At 35.6% G+C, this 16,248-nt stretch overlaps 2 protein-coding genes across 2 annotated transcripts; both read right to left on the bottom strand.

The window, feature by feature from the left end:
- Positions 1–1,921: 1,921 nt before the first annotated feature.
- On the bottom strand, positions 1,922–2,875 carry LOC144229640 (olfactory receptor 4A15-like). The gene has a single exon (XM_077761733.1). The coding sequence runs from the start codon at positions 2,864–2,866 to the stop codon at positions 1,922–1,924; it is 945 nt and encodes a 314-aa protein (XP_077617859.1). The 5' UTR covers positions 2,867–2,875.
- Positions 2,876–12,284: 9,409 nt separating this feature from the next.
- Positions 12,285–13,232, bottom strand: LOC144229641 (olfactory receptor 4A5-like). The gene has a single exon (XM_077761734.1). The coding sequence runs from the start codon at positions 13,230–13,232 to the stop codon at positions 12,285–12,287; it is 948 nt and encodes a 315-aa protein (XP_077617860.1).
- Positions 13,233–16,248: the final 3,016 nt, after the last annotated feature.

Genomic DNA, 16,248 nt, shown 5'->3' on the forward strand with positions numbered 1-16,248 from the left:
CTTCTCACAGTGTCCTCATGTGGGTTTCTGTGCACACGAGAGAGAATTCTGTCCCTTCCTCTCCTTATAAGGATACCAGTTGAATCAGATTAGGGCCCCATCCTTATGATTTCAAGGAGTACTAATTGTTCCAGGCCTCACTGTTCAAGACTTGCAAGCCTAGGTACAAGGCATGTGAGTGAAGAAACTTTTCAGATGACCTCAGGCTCAGCCAATTTCTGCCTGCCACCTCATTACTCTGACCCAGAAGTACCCCTGTGAATGCCTATCAAATTTCTGACCCACTGAAACCATCTGAAATGATAAAGTGATTGCTGGTATTTGGGGGTGATCTTTTATACTTCAATACTATGTGAAACACTGCAGTAATTTAGGTACTGTGTTATTATCATGGATCAACTAATTGAACAATTTGGAAAGCTAAGAAATAGAAGAATAATATATAGATATTTCATATATGAAAGTGGAAGTGTTGCAGGGTAGTGGAAATGCAATGGTTGTTCAATAAATATGTCAGGAAAGTTTATTCTTACCATAAAAATGAAAGTATTTTTCCACCTCCCCCCATACCTGAAAATGTATATCCTATATAGGTTAAAGATATAAATGTAAGAAGCAAAACTTTAAAATTTTTTTAAAGTTGTATTTATAAAATCAAGACAGCGAAGGACTTTGAGAAGTATATGCACAGATCTTTCATCCTGAGTCCAGTTTCCTAATCTCTGCATCACACTAGAGATGGTGAAACCTTGATCCCAACTGAGTTCATGCCGGGACCCAGGTGTCATTTCCTTCAGCTCTGCTAATTTTGAAGTATTTAATCCACTGTATTGGATTTTTTTCTGAATAAAAGATCTATATTACTTTTTATTTCCTTCATTGAATAAGAAATGAAACTTCATGGCAGGCATTTATTCAATACATATTAAATAAGTGGAAGCGTTAATATTGCTAAGCACACTAGCTGGATCAAATTACAAACTGAGAGAAGGATGAAGGCAAAAAATACCCAATATCGTGTCCAATCTGTGCTTTGAGTTGACTTCTCAACAACGTAATGCATAATGTCAGAACTTCAGCCAATGATCTTTGTATTATGGTCAGAGAGCAATTGTAAACAGAGAAGATACCTTTGATTTATCATTTAAGTCAAAACACAAAGCTTGCAGAGAATCAGAAAGTCCTTCATACGTAATGAAAACAATCTGGTCCCAAAAATCTTTAACATTTATTGCAATTTTTAAAAAAAGTACCCAGAGAGTATATTTTAATGCAAGTAGACCTTGGGGCTCAATCGTAATATGAGTCACTTATACATAAATTTTAACTACCAGAAGAGGCCATTTGATCTAGATGTATAGAATGGGTTGAAAAATTTAACTTTTCTGTCCAAAAGTTAATTAGAATATACAAAATCAACCATATGTTACCACCACAGTATAAAGATAACAGAGTTCACTTTTTATGGATCTATACTCAGCTGTGAACATGTGTTGTGAAATTAATTGATTTGACCAGGATATTTATTTTTGCTGTAGGTTAAGCCTTCTTTTTTTTTTACAAGGTGAATTTTTACTTTTAAAATTTCACTGTCATGGACTAAAGGGGAACAAGTTCTACCAGATCATATTTTTGCATACCATGGAGGTGCCATACCCCACAAACAAGAACTTGAAATAAAACCAAAATTTGTTGCCCACTAAAGAATCTTAACACAGTATGATTGTATATATCAGGGATTAAATTTACACAGTTCTCTTGCTCTCTAAGGGACATAACATACTCCATTTTGATAAAGATTAATTTATAGACCTGTTTCAGAATAAATAGACTAAAGAACCTAAAGAAGATGATTTTTAAAATGTAATCACTGATAGTGAAAGGAGTCCTTGATTCTGTGAAAGAATGATTATCGTGTTCTTCATGAGCAATACAACCTTCCTCCAGCAAAGGTCAGATTTTTACTCCAAAGCTTCCTCATGGCATTTTTTATTTCTGCATTTCTCAGAGTATAGATTAAAGGATTCAGCATAGGGGTGATGAATGTTAAAACAACAGTCATGAATTTATCAATAGGAAAGGTAGAATTAGCCCTTGCATATAGGAAGATACAGGGAACAAAGAATAAAATGACCACAGTTATGTGGGATGCACAGGTGTAGAAGGCTTTGCATTTTCCTTCCAAACCATGAGTCTTAAGAGAGCATAATATGACTGCATAGGAAACTAGGAGAACAAAGAAGATGACAGTGCAAATGGCTCCTCCATTAGCTATCATAGAAATTTCAGTGAGGGAGATATTCGTGCAAGCAAGTTTCAATAATGGATACATATCACACACGAAGTTGTCAATGACATTGGGGCCACAGAAAGGGAGCCGATAAATAAAGAGGAATTGAACCAATGAGTGCAGAAAGCCTCCAGTCCAGGCCACCAGCAGCATAAGAACACATACCCTCCTATTCATGATGATTAGATAATGAAGCGGTTTACAGATGGCTATATATCGGTCATAGGCCATCACCACCAGGAGAATGACTTCAGCACCAGCAAATAAGTGATCTAGAAAGACTTGAGTCATGCAAGCCTGGAAGGAAATAGTCTTCTTCTCATAGAGCAAGTCTACAATCATCTTGGGAGCAATGACAGTAGAATAGGTAGCATCTATAAATGATAAATAAGCCAGGAAAAAGTACATGGGAGAACCCAGTAATGGGCTAGCCATGACGGTCACAATGATAAGCAGGTTGCCCACTACTGTCACAATATAAATAAGTAAGAATGAGACAAAGAGAACTTTTTGCCCCTCAGGGTCCTGTGTGAGCCCCAGGAGGACAAACTCTGTCACATTGTTTCTATTTCCCATATGTCCTTCTGAAGGCATGGAACTCCGGTGTCAGAGGCTGTAAACAAAGGGGCCAAAATGAATTTGAGAGGATCACAAGCTTTATGTCAACACAATAAATGTTGACATAACATAGTTGACTCAACAATGTTTGCCCTGCAGGGCCTCACACAGGGTGACTTTCTAGAAAGTGAGAGTTTAGAATCTTTGTTCACAAATTTCTTGCATCAACTACAATGAAGAGACCAGTTTTCTACCTGAGAAGTACATGTGAGTGGGCATATCTGTGACATGATCTACTAAACAAGGAAGAGTTCGCTCACAAGGACTGCATTTTTTGACATTATATGTCATTTGTTTTCCTTCTTGAATGCTTTTTGGCCTTCTGAGATTCACCATGAAAACAATCTCATCTCTAATAGCTTATTTACAATATAATACTTAGTACATAGAGCATAAAATGATAACCTGACATTTAGATAACTGCCTTTCTGAGTTACTTCACTATGAGCTCCAAATATTAAAAAACAAGCCACCTGAAGCAGTGAAAGAACCAGATATATAATGAGTGCCCTTTAAAGTGTTTATAAGGAAAAAATAAAGTGTTTATAAGGGGAGCCTGGGTGGCTCATTCGGTTGAGTGTCTGACTTCAGCTCAGGACATGATCTCATGGTTCACAGGTTTGAGCCCCACACTGGGCTTTGTGCTGACAGCTGGAGCCTGGAGTCTGCTTCAGATTCTGTGTCTCCCACTCTCTCTGTCTTTCCCAGCTCACACTCTGTCTCTCTCTCTCAAAAATAAACATTTAAAAATTGTTAATAATAAAATAAAATGTTTATAAAATTTACTTATTTTTATTTTTTATAAAAGTTATTTAATTCAGCTGAATTTTAAACATGTAGGAAACCAGCTGAGATCAATATATTAAATTCTTCCCACCCAAGAAAGTACAGTAAGAGCAATATTTTGTTTGAAAATATATACACGCATACACACATACAAACTGAATTGACACTTATTACATCCTAGATTATTGGGAGAAAAATGGGTAATACAAATAAAGATAAATGGGCAGTACATAGACATTTTTCCTACTTTCCAAAACTGTTTAGAATTGATTATTGCTAACCATAGCTCAACTCAGAATGCCAACATAAAGATTTTAGGCAGAATCATGGTATAGTAGAAATAATTCTATACTAAAAATCTAAAACTGTTATTTGATTTTGCCCAGTCATCTTGGGAAAATCATGCTCCAACTCATGTTTTATTGGATTGACTATAGACTTCCCAGATGCCTAAGTTTCTGAATTCTTATTATTGAAAACTTTATCTTAAATGATATTGTAGCACTTGATGGCAGATCATCTTCAAAATAATCAGGGTGGATTAGCATGTGTTAAAAGTTATATGATTATTAAAGTAATAAATAGATTAGCCCAGCTGGTTTGTTCATATTGTGAGTTCTTGATTATCTGAGTCTGTGTGGAATACAAGACATTCTTTCTCACTTGAAGAAAATAAATGATCCTTTGGGCCTTTCAGATAGGATCCATGACCAATTTTGCATGTATTGTGTATAATTTTTTGGCAGAGTTATTTGAAAATGTGCTCCATTATAATGTCTACTTTTGTAGACCATCATTTGTGAAGGAAAGGAGATTATTTTATTCTTTCTGCATCGAGACAAGCCAATTTGTATTCAAAATCAGAGGGAGAATAAAAGTGTAGAAGAGAGAAAACAGAAAAAGACTGATAGCAATCAGCAAAGACCATAAACTGAATGAAATATGCTTTGAAATTGATGAATTTTGGTTTGGGTGGACTGAATGAATTGGAAGTAGAGGGATTTCAGATTTCCAGAATTTTCAATCCGGAGTTAGACAGGAGAGTAACCCAGCATCAGTACAGGGACTCACCCTCCAGAATTTTCATATTTCCAGAAAATCAAATTCTGAACAGTAAGCCATATCAGAAGAGACAAGCTGCTTAAAGGGGCTCCATCATTGGGGCTTCCACAGTTCACTACATACATACAAAATTAAATACCTTCATTCACAATTATGAAGCTATGTCTGCATTTATAATGACAAATACTCACAATTCAGAGGGTTGGTCTGAGCATTCAAGAGATAGCTTCCAGTAAGAAAGTCCAACCCCTTGCCCTGTTGAGAACTTACAGCACTCATTTGTTTATAGCTGTGTTTTCCTCCATCATCTGTTAGATCTGCTAGGAGAGTGAACATATATTTTTAATAATGGTATCGTCAGAATCCCTATGTGTGCCTTATGCATTTTAAGGGATCAATGAATAGTTGACTATTAAAAATGAGCTTATGAACATAATTACTACTTTAGACTATTGAATACTAGTGATTTGGCTCAGAATGATACAATACAATATTTCTTTTAAAATAAATATATCTGCTTCCAACATTTGTTAGATATTACAAATTTCTAACCACATTCAGTGAGAACAAATAATCACTGGGAAGGAATGCTCCAAACCCTTAAATCAATGATAACCATCCCACAATGAGAATTAAAATAAGATAAACTAAGATCTCCACTAATCCAAATTCCACATAGCCAGAAAAACAAACCATATATCTATCATGCAAGTTGTAAAATACTGGGAAACACTCTCAAATCATCAAGATATTGGAAATTATAGACTGAAATTTTGAGTTTCAGTCCAGATCCTTTTGAAACATTATGGTGGGGTATCTAGGTGGCTCGGTCAGTTGGGTGTCCGACTTCACCTGAGGTCAAGGCCATGGGTTCCAGCCCTGCATCAGGCTCTGTGCTGACAGCTCAGAACCTGGAGCCTGCTTTGGATTCTGTGTCTCCCTCTTTCTCTCTTCACCCCTCCCTCCTTATACTTTCTCTCTCTCTCTCTCCCTCCCTCTCTCTCTCTCTTTCAAAAATAAAAAAAAAACACCTTTAAAACAAAACAAGAAGAAACATAAGATGGCAAGCCAATGATTAGAAACATATGGTTTTTATTTAACTGTCTGGTTACTAAAATCTATTCCCCACATAAGCAATCATTTTTTTAATGATTGAGCAGTGACCATAAAAATTATGCAGCAAAAATGTCAAGACCCTAATAAACACCTAATAAGCTCATCATGTTTTTTAAAAGGATATACTTTAAGGAAATAACACATTTTTCAAGTTAGCTCCTTTATAGCAAAGGAACAATGTTACTCTAAAACCTGAATGTGGCTGAGCAGACTTTGGGGACAAACACAAAATAACAACAATCAGAGAGGATGGATTGCCTTTCCCATATATAATCTTTGTGAGTTTTGTTTTGTTTTATAATTTTGCAGGGGTGGTCCTGGATGCCTACAGTGTACTGTATGTGAACTTAGGTTCTAAATTCTGGTTTGGAATTTAAGCTTCAGAATCTACACTTTGCAACTGTGTGACCTTGAGCAAATTACTCAACATCTGCATAATGAAACATAACAGCATCTAACACATACGATTTTAAAGATTAAATATGATAATGCAAATGAAGCTATTCAAAAACTGCCTCACAATTAAGAAACACTAAATAAATTCAAGATATTACTTATCATTATTTGTTTCCCCCTTGTAACTTCAGTGCCACATCTCTTATAACTAGTTTTAGATGAGTTTCCCCAAAGTCCACTGTCTTCTCTCATTACCCAAGGGAGCATTCCCTGAGGGGTGGATGGGTTGACCAGGCAGTTATATACAATTACAGAAGCTGTCCTTTCTTTACCATTTGCATCACTGTGTACAAATGCCCTGGCCTCTGTTTTTCTCCACATTTTATCTTCTCTTTGCATTGTATCATTAAATCTAAATTTAATCAAAAGGGTCTTTTTATAAATAAGAGGTCAACTGGGTACATAATACAATGTGTCCATTTTATTCACAATATTTTTAAGACCCTAAAAATGAGAAAATGTCCATGTAATTAACCCATGGGCAGAAGTAGATACTGGCATTTTCTTTAATATTCTATACATCTCATAATTCATGAATTCTATTTCTACAGACACTAAAATTCACTTTCTAATAAGGTACACATACAGGTCAATGAATCTAACAAGTAACTAAAATTCTCTGACCTCATGTTCCCAGACTGTAAGTTTTGAGTTTCCCTTGGTAATAAAGGGATATTAATTTAAATATCAAAATGTTGTTTGGGGTATATACACACAAGAATAGGAAGCAGAGATTCAAACTGTCATTTGTACACCAAGATTCATGGCAGTATTATACACAGTCACCTAAAAGTAGAAACAATCTACATGTCCTTCAACTAACAAATGTATAAACAAATTATGGTATGTATAGATAATGGAATATTATTCAGCCTTAAAAAGGAGAGAAATGTTGATACATGCTACAACATGAATAAAACTCATTGAAGACACCATGCTAAGTGCAATAAGCCAGACATAAAAATATATTTTATAGCCTCTCTTGTATACGGTAAATATAATCATAAATAGTCATAGTCACAGAGACAGAAAGTACTATCGTGTTTACCAGAGGCTAAGGGAGTTATTGTTTAATGGGTGTAGAGTTGCAGTTTGGGATGATGCTAAAAGGTCTAGAGATAGATAGTGGTGTTAAATATACAATAATTTATTATGTATATTTTACCACAATAAGAAAATACCAACAAAATAAAATGTCTACACAGGGTCAGAACATTTAAAGATGCTGTATACATGGTAACAATTTATAAAAGGCTATAGTAATCCTTACAATTATCTGCAATATATTAAAACACAAAATAAATAATTGTTAAATTCTTTAAATTATATAAAGCAATCTTAAAAAGTTACTTTGAAAACCATATATATGTCATGTTGTACTGTTATGCCATTTTGTGTTTTCTTTGTCTCTATATATTTAAGTAATTCTAATATAAAACATATAATTATGGCCATTGTATTTATTACAATCATATTTTATAAAATAGAGAAAATGCAGGTACTACCTTACTCCTGGAGCCGACAGAAAACATTTTAGATCAAATGACAAACGTGTTCCTAAAGAAACAATTTATTACAAATCCATTTTGTCCTATTTTCATGGCAGTGAAGATTTCTTCTGAATATGTTACCTGGGTTTTCTGTTTTCTCTTTGGTCACTTGTTCCAAAACTGAGCTTCTGCAATTCTTTGGTCCTGAAATATGAACACTTAGTTGCATGAAAATAAGTCAGGATTGCCAACATATCAACCCCGATGTGACTATGGAAAAATGCCAGGGCCCACTTAGTCACTATAGCCAGAAATGCTTTGTCACATAAAGATTTCTCTTTCTCTGCCTGCACAAAACATGACCATCTTCAACTTACACATGAATTTAACAGTTTGGATTATGGGATTATACAGAGTTGGCTTCAAGAATGTATAGTTGATATGAATGATTAACGATCGAGTTTGAAAGCCATCATCGAGATTATGTACCAAAAATGAAATGTAAAATTTCATTATATTTAACTGACCAAATTAATTAAATAAAGCTTTAGTAGCATTTTTAGTCCATAATGCAGTGGATGTTTTGGATTGTTGGGATATTTCTGACAGCATTTACATGACTGTTTTAATATGGTCCATGCCTAGTACAATAATGATGTGTTTTTACATCTTGACAACAACATTAATCCCCAAAGAGAAATCTTCTCCCAGGTAAGGAAATATATGACCGGGCACTTAATCAACAATGAACAACAAATTACTTCACGGAGTTGCTATAACATTTTGTCCCCAAGGTTGCTTGTTCAAAATTAAACTCACTGAGGAATCATGCTCTCGAGAGCTGAGACCTTCTACATGATGCATGTTTTCAGAGGCTTCTGGCCAATCATTTCAGGAGAATTAAGTGGAAAAAAACAGCAATCTAAAATCAAGGAACACATATTTATTAATACTAAAAATATAAAATTGCATGAACAAGAATTCTTTATTTTTTTAATTTAATATTATTTCTCTTAAGTTTACTTATTTATTTTGAGAGAGAGAGAGAGCACGTGAGCAAACATGAGCGGTAGAGGGGCATAGAGAGAGAATTCCAAGCAGGCTTCCTCACTATCAGTGCAGAGCTCAATGTAGGGCTTGAATCCACAAACTATGAGACCATGACCTGAGCCAACATCAAGAGTTGCTCAACCAACTAAGCCACCCAGGTGCCCTTTTTGTTATTGTAGAGTAAGGGAGAGGGGAAGAAGAAGAAGAAGAAGAAGAAGAAGAAGAAGAAGAAGAAGAAGAAGAAGAAGAATAAGAAGAAGAAGAAGAAAAGAGAGAGAGAGAGAGAGAGAATCCTAAGCAGGTTCCATACACAGCACAGAACCCAAGTCAGGGATCAATCCCACAACCTGGGATCATGACCTGAGTTTAAATCAAGAGTCAGACACTCAACTAACTGAACCGCCCAGTCACCCCAACAATTCCTTATTTTCAAATTAATCAGTATATATTTGAAATTCTCAAGTTGAAGAAGACACTCGAGTGAGGTAAAAAGATTAAGTCTTCATATACAAAAGACATACTTAATAAGAATGGAAAAACATTATTGGTAATCAATGTTAAAAGTTTCCATTTAACTTAGAGGAGGTAACACCCACATACAAAATTCCAACTCAGAAATTTTGCCCCAAAGAAAAGAATCTTTAAAAAAAAAATAAGAAACATGATTAGGAAGTATAATTCTAAAGAGACCATTACAAAGTAATATAAGAAAAACAACCATGAAAACTAAACCTAGAAATATTTGACACTGGATATTCAGATGTCTTTTATATAACAATGTCAGGTCTTCAAATCTGAAACTCTCTACACATGCTTTAAAAAGCATACTATATTTTTTATTTTTTTTATTTTTTATTTTTTAAAAGCATACTATATTTTTTAATGTTTATTTATTTTGAGAGACATAGAGACATCATGACTGGGGGAGGGGCAGAGAGAAGGGGAGAGAGAAAATCTCAAGCAGACATAGGGCTCGAACTCACAAATTTTGTGGTCATAACCTGGGACAAAACCAAGAGTCAGATGCTTAACTGAACTGAGCCACCCAGGTGCCCCAAAAATATACTATTTCTTTACTAAGGTTTATAGATATGGAAGTTTTCTGTCACTTGTTTGATATTTCCATTTTATTCATGACCTTGACACTTTCCTTAGCTTCCTTTTCTTGACCTTTGCCATGTCTTCCTTTACTTCTCTGAACATCTCTAAGATAGTGTGTTCAAATCCTGTCCAGTCATCAGAGCTTTGTAGGGGCAATTTCTGCTGTTTTGTTTTGTTTCTTTGAATGTGCCATACCTTCCTTTATGTATATATGGTATGTGTGTGTATATATATATTTTTTAATAGAACATCAATAAAACAGGAGCACATTCTTTGAAAAAAATCAACAAAATTGATAAAAATTTAACCACTCATCAAAAAAAAAAAAAAGGGGGGGAGATGAGGGAGAGAGAGATAGTTTGCAATGTTCTGGGAGGGCTGCAGACAGAAAAACCTATTGCTGAATTTTTTACATAACAGTGAAAAACAAAATTTTATTTATTCCAAAGTAAATCATTATTAGTCTATCAGGACAAAGTACTTGAGTTGAATACAACTTTTGGGGAAAACACTGTTATAAAAAATAACACATTTCTTTACCTATCTCTTTAGTATCATGAAGACAAAATAAATTCTATCTGCCTGTTGAAGAATACCAAAAAATGTACATAACAGCTACTGAGGAAAAGCATAAAAATATGTTTATAACAGGATTCGTATGGTTTTCTGTGCTTAAATCAAGAACTAGTATCTGTTTTCATCATCAACAGTCCCATACAGGTTCATCCCAACCTGGGAAAACATCCAACATCCTTTTTAACAAACTTTCTCACTGATAGTGTCTAACCAAACACCAAAATACCTCCCATAAAAATGTCCTGAACTGCAGAAGCATAGGCATTGACGGGAGGAATGGAAATAACCTTAAAGACAAGATGCAGAAAGCAGCTACAGAAAATTGCTGTGCTGATAAANTTTTGGGGAAAACACTGTTATACAAAATAACACATTTCTTTACCTATTTCTTTAGTATCATGAAGACAAAATAAATTCTATCTGCCTGTTGAAGAATACCAAAAAATGTACATAACAGCTACTGAGGAAAAGCATAAAAATATGTTTATAACAGGATTCGTATGGTTTTCTGTGCTTAAATCAAGAACTAGTATCTGTTTTCATCATCAACAGTCCCATACAGGTTCATCCCAACCTGGGAAAACATCCAACATCCTTTTTAACAAACTTTCTCACTGATAGTGTCTAACCAAACACCAAAATACCTCCCATAAAAATGTCCTGAACTGCAGAAGCATAGGCATTGACGGGAGGAATGGAAATAACCTTAAAGACAAGATGCAGAAAGCAGCTACAGAAAATTGCTGTGCTGATAAAATAATGAACATTAACATTTATAAACCACTCTTTAGGCCCCAGCAATTTGTCTCAAGTGTTAGCCAAATTACTTTCTATTTAGTTTGGGCAAAAGTAAATTTTCTTTTTTTTTATTTTAAAAATTTATTTCTGAGAGAGAGAGACAGTGTGAGCAGGGGAGAGTCAGAGAGAGAGGGAGACGCAGAATCTGAAACAGGCTCCAGGCTCTGAGCTAGTTGTCAGCACAGAGCCTGACGCGGGGATCTAACCCACGAATCATGAGATTGTGACCTGAGCCGGTCTGACGCTTAACCGACTGAGCCACCGAGGCACCTCAAAAGTAAATTTTCAAAAGTAGCTTGTTTTCACATTTAAAAATTTAAAACTCTTGGGTTGCCTGGATGGTTGAGTTGGTTAAACCTTTGACTCTTGATATCAGCTCAGGTCATGGTCTCACCATTCATGAGTTCAAGCTCCACTTCAGGTCCATTGCTGACAGCATAGAGTCTTCTGGGAATTCTCTTTCTCCCTCTCTGTCTGCCTCTCCCCAACTCATGCTCACTCTCTCCTCTCTCTCAAAATAAATAAATAAACATTTTTTAAATTTAAAAACTATTATTTCTAAAGTTCCATTTCAATATAAACCAAGAAAAATAAGGCTACAAGGTGAAAGTAATTGTATTTTTACTTGTAATAGGACAAATACCTGTGTCTTTTATTCAACTTCCAGAATTTCCCTCAGGTTGATTCTTACCTCAAAAGACAATTTATTCTACTTCTTGACGACTTTGTGTAAATAAAGAGAAATATCTCTAGAGAATCCATTGAATTGACTAAACCCAGTGTCAGAATTTACTACCTTTTTGTTGCTTTAGAACTACTCATAGATGTGTTCAGTGTCGGTGACACGTTTTTATTTTACTTTTGGTTAAATGTTTACACCAGAATTTTTCCNTTGTCAGAATTTACTACCTTTTTGTTGCTTTAGCTACTCATAGATGTGTTCAGTGTCGGTGACACGTTTTTATTTTACTTTTGGTTAAATGTTTACACCAGAATTTTTCCATAGCATTTTTCATCTCTGAATTTCTCAACGTGTATATTAAAGGATTTAACATGGGAGTGATAACTGTATAAACCAGAGTTACGGATTTGTCAATGGCCAAGTTGGAAACAGGTCTAACATACATGAAAATGCAGGGCACAAAAAAGAGGACAACCACTGTGGTGTGGGAACTGCAGGTGGACAAGGCTTTGCGCCTCCCTTCTGGACTGTGACTTTTAAGAGAATTTAGAATGACTCCATACGAGATGAGCAGAAGGATAAAGATGACCATGCAGATGGCTCCACCATTGGCAACCACAGTGAGGCCTATTAAGTAGGTGTCGGTGCAGGCAAGTTCCAATAATGGGTACATGTCACAGATGAAGTGATCAATGACATTGGGGCCACAAAACGGGAGGCTGTACACAAAGAGAAGTTGAACCATAGAGTGCACAAGACCTCCAACCCAGGCCACCACCAACAGCAGAATGCAAACCTGTCGATTCATGACAGTCAAGTAATGCAGCGGCCTACAGATGGCCACATAGCGATCATAGGCCATCACGACCAAGAGGAAGACCTCAGATCCCCCAAACAAGTGTTCTAGAAAGAGCTGGCCCATGCAAGCCGGGAAGGAAATTGTCCTTTTGTCAAAGAGTAAGTCTATAATCAATTTGGGAGAGATGACAGTGGAATAAACAACATCCATGAGTGACAGATAGGCGAGGAAGAAGTACATGGGGGAGCCTAGAGAGGGGCTGCCAAAAACAGTCACCACGATGAGCAGGTTGCTCATTATTGTCACAATGTAGATGAGCAAAATCATGACAAATAATGCTTTTTGCCCTTCAGGATCCCGGGTGAGGCCAAGGAGGACAAATTCTGTCACATTGTTATTATTTCCCATTTACTCTTTCTATACGGCCTGTTTCAGGGTTGAGAGCTCAGGAGAATGGAATCTGTAATGAAATTGTGAACAGGACTATAAATACGTCCATTGTTAAGAGCGTGTCTTCATCATTAGGTATTTTCCTACAGCAGTTTACACACAATAAATATTTAGTGATCTATTGAGTTCTTCCAAAAAGCCTGTTAGGTCTTCCCTTGATGATCCTATTTGTCTTCAGATGATCTTCTTGGCTTACAAGAAAGAAGTTCTATCTCTAAGTCTTAGGGGATCATCTATAGAGAGGAGCAATCAACAGCTCAGATATAATCATAGATTTATTATAGCTTTATTTAAACTATCTATTTTTGGCACCAAAATCAGCAGTCACAAATAAGGAAAGGATCCATGCTTTCCAGAAATGTACTTTCTGGTGGTAGCAATAAACTACATAAATCAACATACAGTCACTGCTTTAAGGTGGTAGTAGTTGCAGTGAGTACCTTTACAGTGTGATTTATCTGGCACCAAAAATAGCATCTTTTCTGGAATAATTAACTTAATAATACTATGATATTCAACTATTAGATGTTCAGATTAGACTTTGATGTAAAGACTAGACTGAACTGTTTCAAATAACTACAAAACTATTTAGTACATTGCTCCTTATCACAATGACTTGGTCTGATTCTCTGACTATCAACTTCATAAGGAGTTGGAGTTCTCTCCATTTAATGTTTGCCTACTCCACAACATCTTAACACACATATACTATCTACATTTTCAGCAAATACATTTGAACCAAACTGAAGAGACCTGCAAATTTCACACATTGTGACATTAGCACCTGGTATTTTTTTTTTTTCAAAACTTGGCGTGAACTAGGTAGTGAGGGAAGAGAAACAGACACTGAAAAGAGGGGTAGGGTACAATGGGATATGGTTTTATTTATAATGCTTATTGGGTACTGAGAGCACTCAAAAATACAACTTTAGTGCCCAGCTTGCAAAAATCAGCACACTCAGGGGAAAATTCAAGCTCAGCGTAAGAAGGCATGGGTTTGAGTCATCTTCTAAATGTCTTACAAGCCTGCCTCGGCTTGCTCATTGGAAAATAAAGGGATCAAACAAGTCCATCTCAGAATCCTGTCTAGTCCAATGTTTTGTGAGACCTTTTGTGCAGCCCTACCCCTTCTATTCTGCTGACATTTCTTTCTTTTTTCATGTTTTTACAATTAAATAAAAATTTCCAATCTTGTTACTGTTACTTGAAAAATGCTAGCCAGTGATAAATGGGATTTGATCATTACAAACAGCAAATCATGACTACAAGTTTCTCATTCAGTGTACACCTATTTAAGACCCAAAACATCCTTGGAGAGAAAGGGTAGTGCAGTGGTGACTAATGCAGACTCTGGAGCTTCTTTGACTGTTTTGGAATCCCAACTCCACTACTTACCATCTGAGCAACGTTTGGTAGCTTAACCTCTCTGTGCCCCAGTTTCATGATTTTCAGACAGGGGATAATGATAGTTTCTACCTCTTGACTTTATTGCTTTATTACAAATAAAGCATCCAGATCATGCCTGGCACCTGTTTAAAGGCTCAGTAAACTATACTATTATTAATGTTCTTGAATGTTTCACTATTGAATTGTATCAGAACAAATTATCTGGATCTTTGTCAATTTGATAAGTATTATAGACATAGTCCTGGATAAAAAGAATATTGCACCTGTAACTCATGAACCCCTTGTTTTGCATAGGGTAAGTTTGTATGCCTTAGATATTTCCTATTTTATTACGTATGAGCAATAATATTTACCTATGATGAAATGTGTCTTGTCTGGAAGCAACCAGAAAACTAGAGAAAAAAGGTAGAAAATGAAAGATAGGAAGTATCAAATCAGGAAGGAGAAATTATATTTAAGAAATTGTATTTAAGAAATAAATAAGAAATTNAAAAAAGAAATAAATATCCTCAGGTAAAAAAATATTAAAGTGATAACTAAGTGATGTTAGTATTCTTTTAAAAATATTATTCAGGGACACCTGGGCAGCTTAGTCAGTTAAGTGTCCAACTCTTGATTTCAGCATGTCAAGATCTCACAGTCCGTCAGATAGAGCCCTAGATCAGGCTCTGTGCTGAGAGCGTGGAACTTGTTTGGGATTCTCTCTCTCTTTCTCTCTCTACCCTTCCCTCTCTCATACTCTCTCTCTCAATAAAAAAGAAAAAACTTTTTAAAAAATCTTATTCTGAAATATTTCCTTTAGTGAGGAAGTGCTAGAAGGCAAATCCCCCGAGCCTTCCAAGGGTCACTCAGGAGGCATCTTGGGAAGTGATAACAACTAAGCACAAAGCACTTCTTCGTAAAGGAAAAAAAAAATTCAAAAAAGAATAAAAGTACTGATTCCTCAGAGACCCTGCATCTGAAGGGAAGGGCAAAATTAAACGAAAGAAGAATTGTACAGATACAAATACAAGCCCAAACTTTTGGGTTATTCGGTGCTCAGGGACATTAAAGAATTAACTAAACCTCATATATAGACAAGTTGATTTCAATCCCATGGACTTGGAAGCAGGGAGGACATGCGGAGAAAGAGGAGCTTTCCTTAGAAGCCAGGTGTGACAAATGGTCTACATGCTTCATTCACATCGCTACTCCATTTGCTTGGGGAGTACTATCATCATGAAAGCTCTAGATTGATAAAGCCACACCTGTTGATGAACATAAGACTATAAGGCAGTCTATATATAATTTTTATTTTTCAATCCTTACTTTCTGCAGAAAATAGTGTTCTTGACTCTTATTAATCACCAATTTGGATTTCACCACGATAAATCTTCTACTTCACGTGTAGAAATGAAGTATATAAACTATTCTCCACAGTTAAAGTCATCAAAGATTTGATACTGTAAAAACTGACTGATAGCCTTACTATACTTTAATAACTGAAACCATTAAGTAAACACAGCTCTATTTAAAAGATATATTTTACATAGTTTCTTATGAATATGTCTTTAAAAAGATAAATTAA

Source organism: Crocuta crocuta, unplaced genomic scaffold (genome assembly GCF_008692635.1).
Source record: "Crocuta crocuta isolate KB4526 unplaced genomic scaffold, BGI_CrCroc_1.0 scaffold391, whole genome shotgun sequence".
Classification (NCBI taxonomy): domain Eukaryota; kingdom Metazoa; phylum Chordata; class Mammalia; order Carnivora; family Hyaenidae; genus Crocuta; species Crocuta crocuta.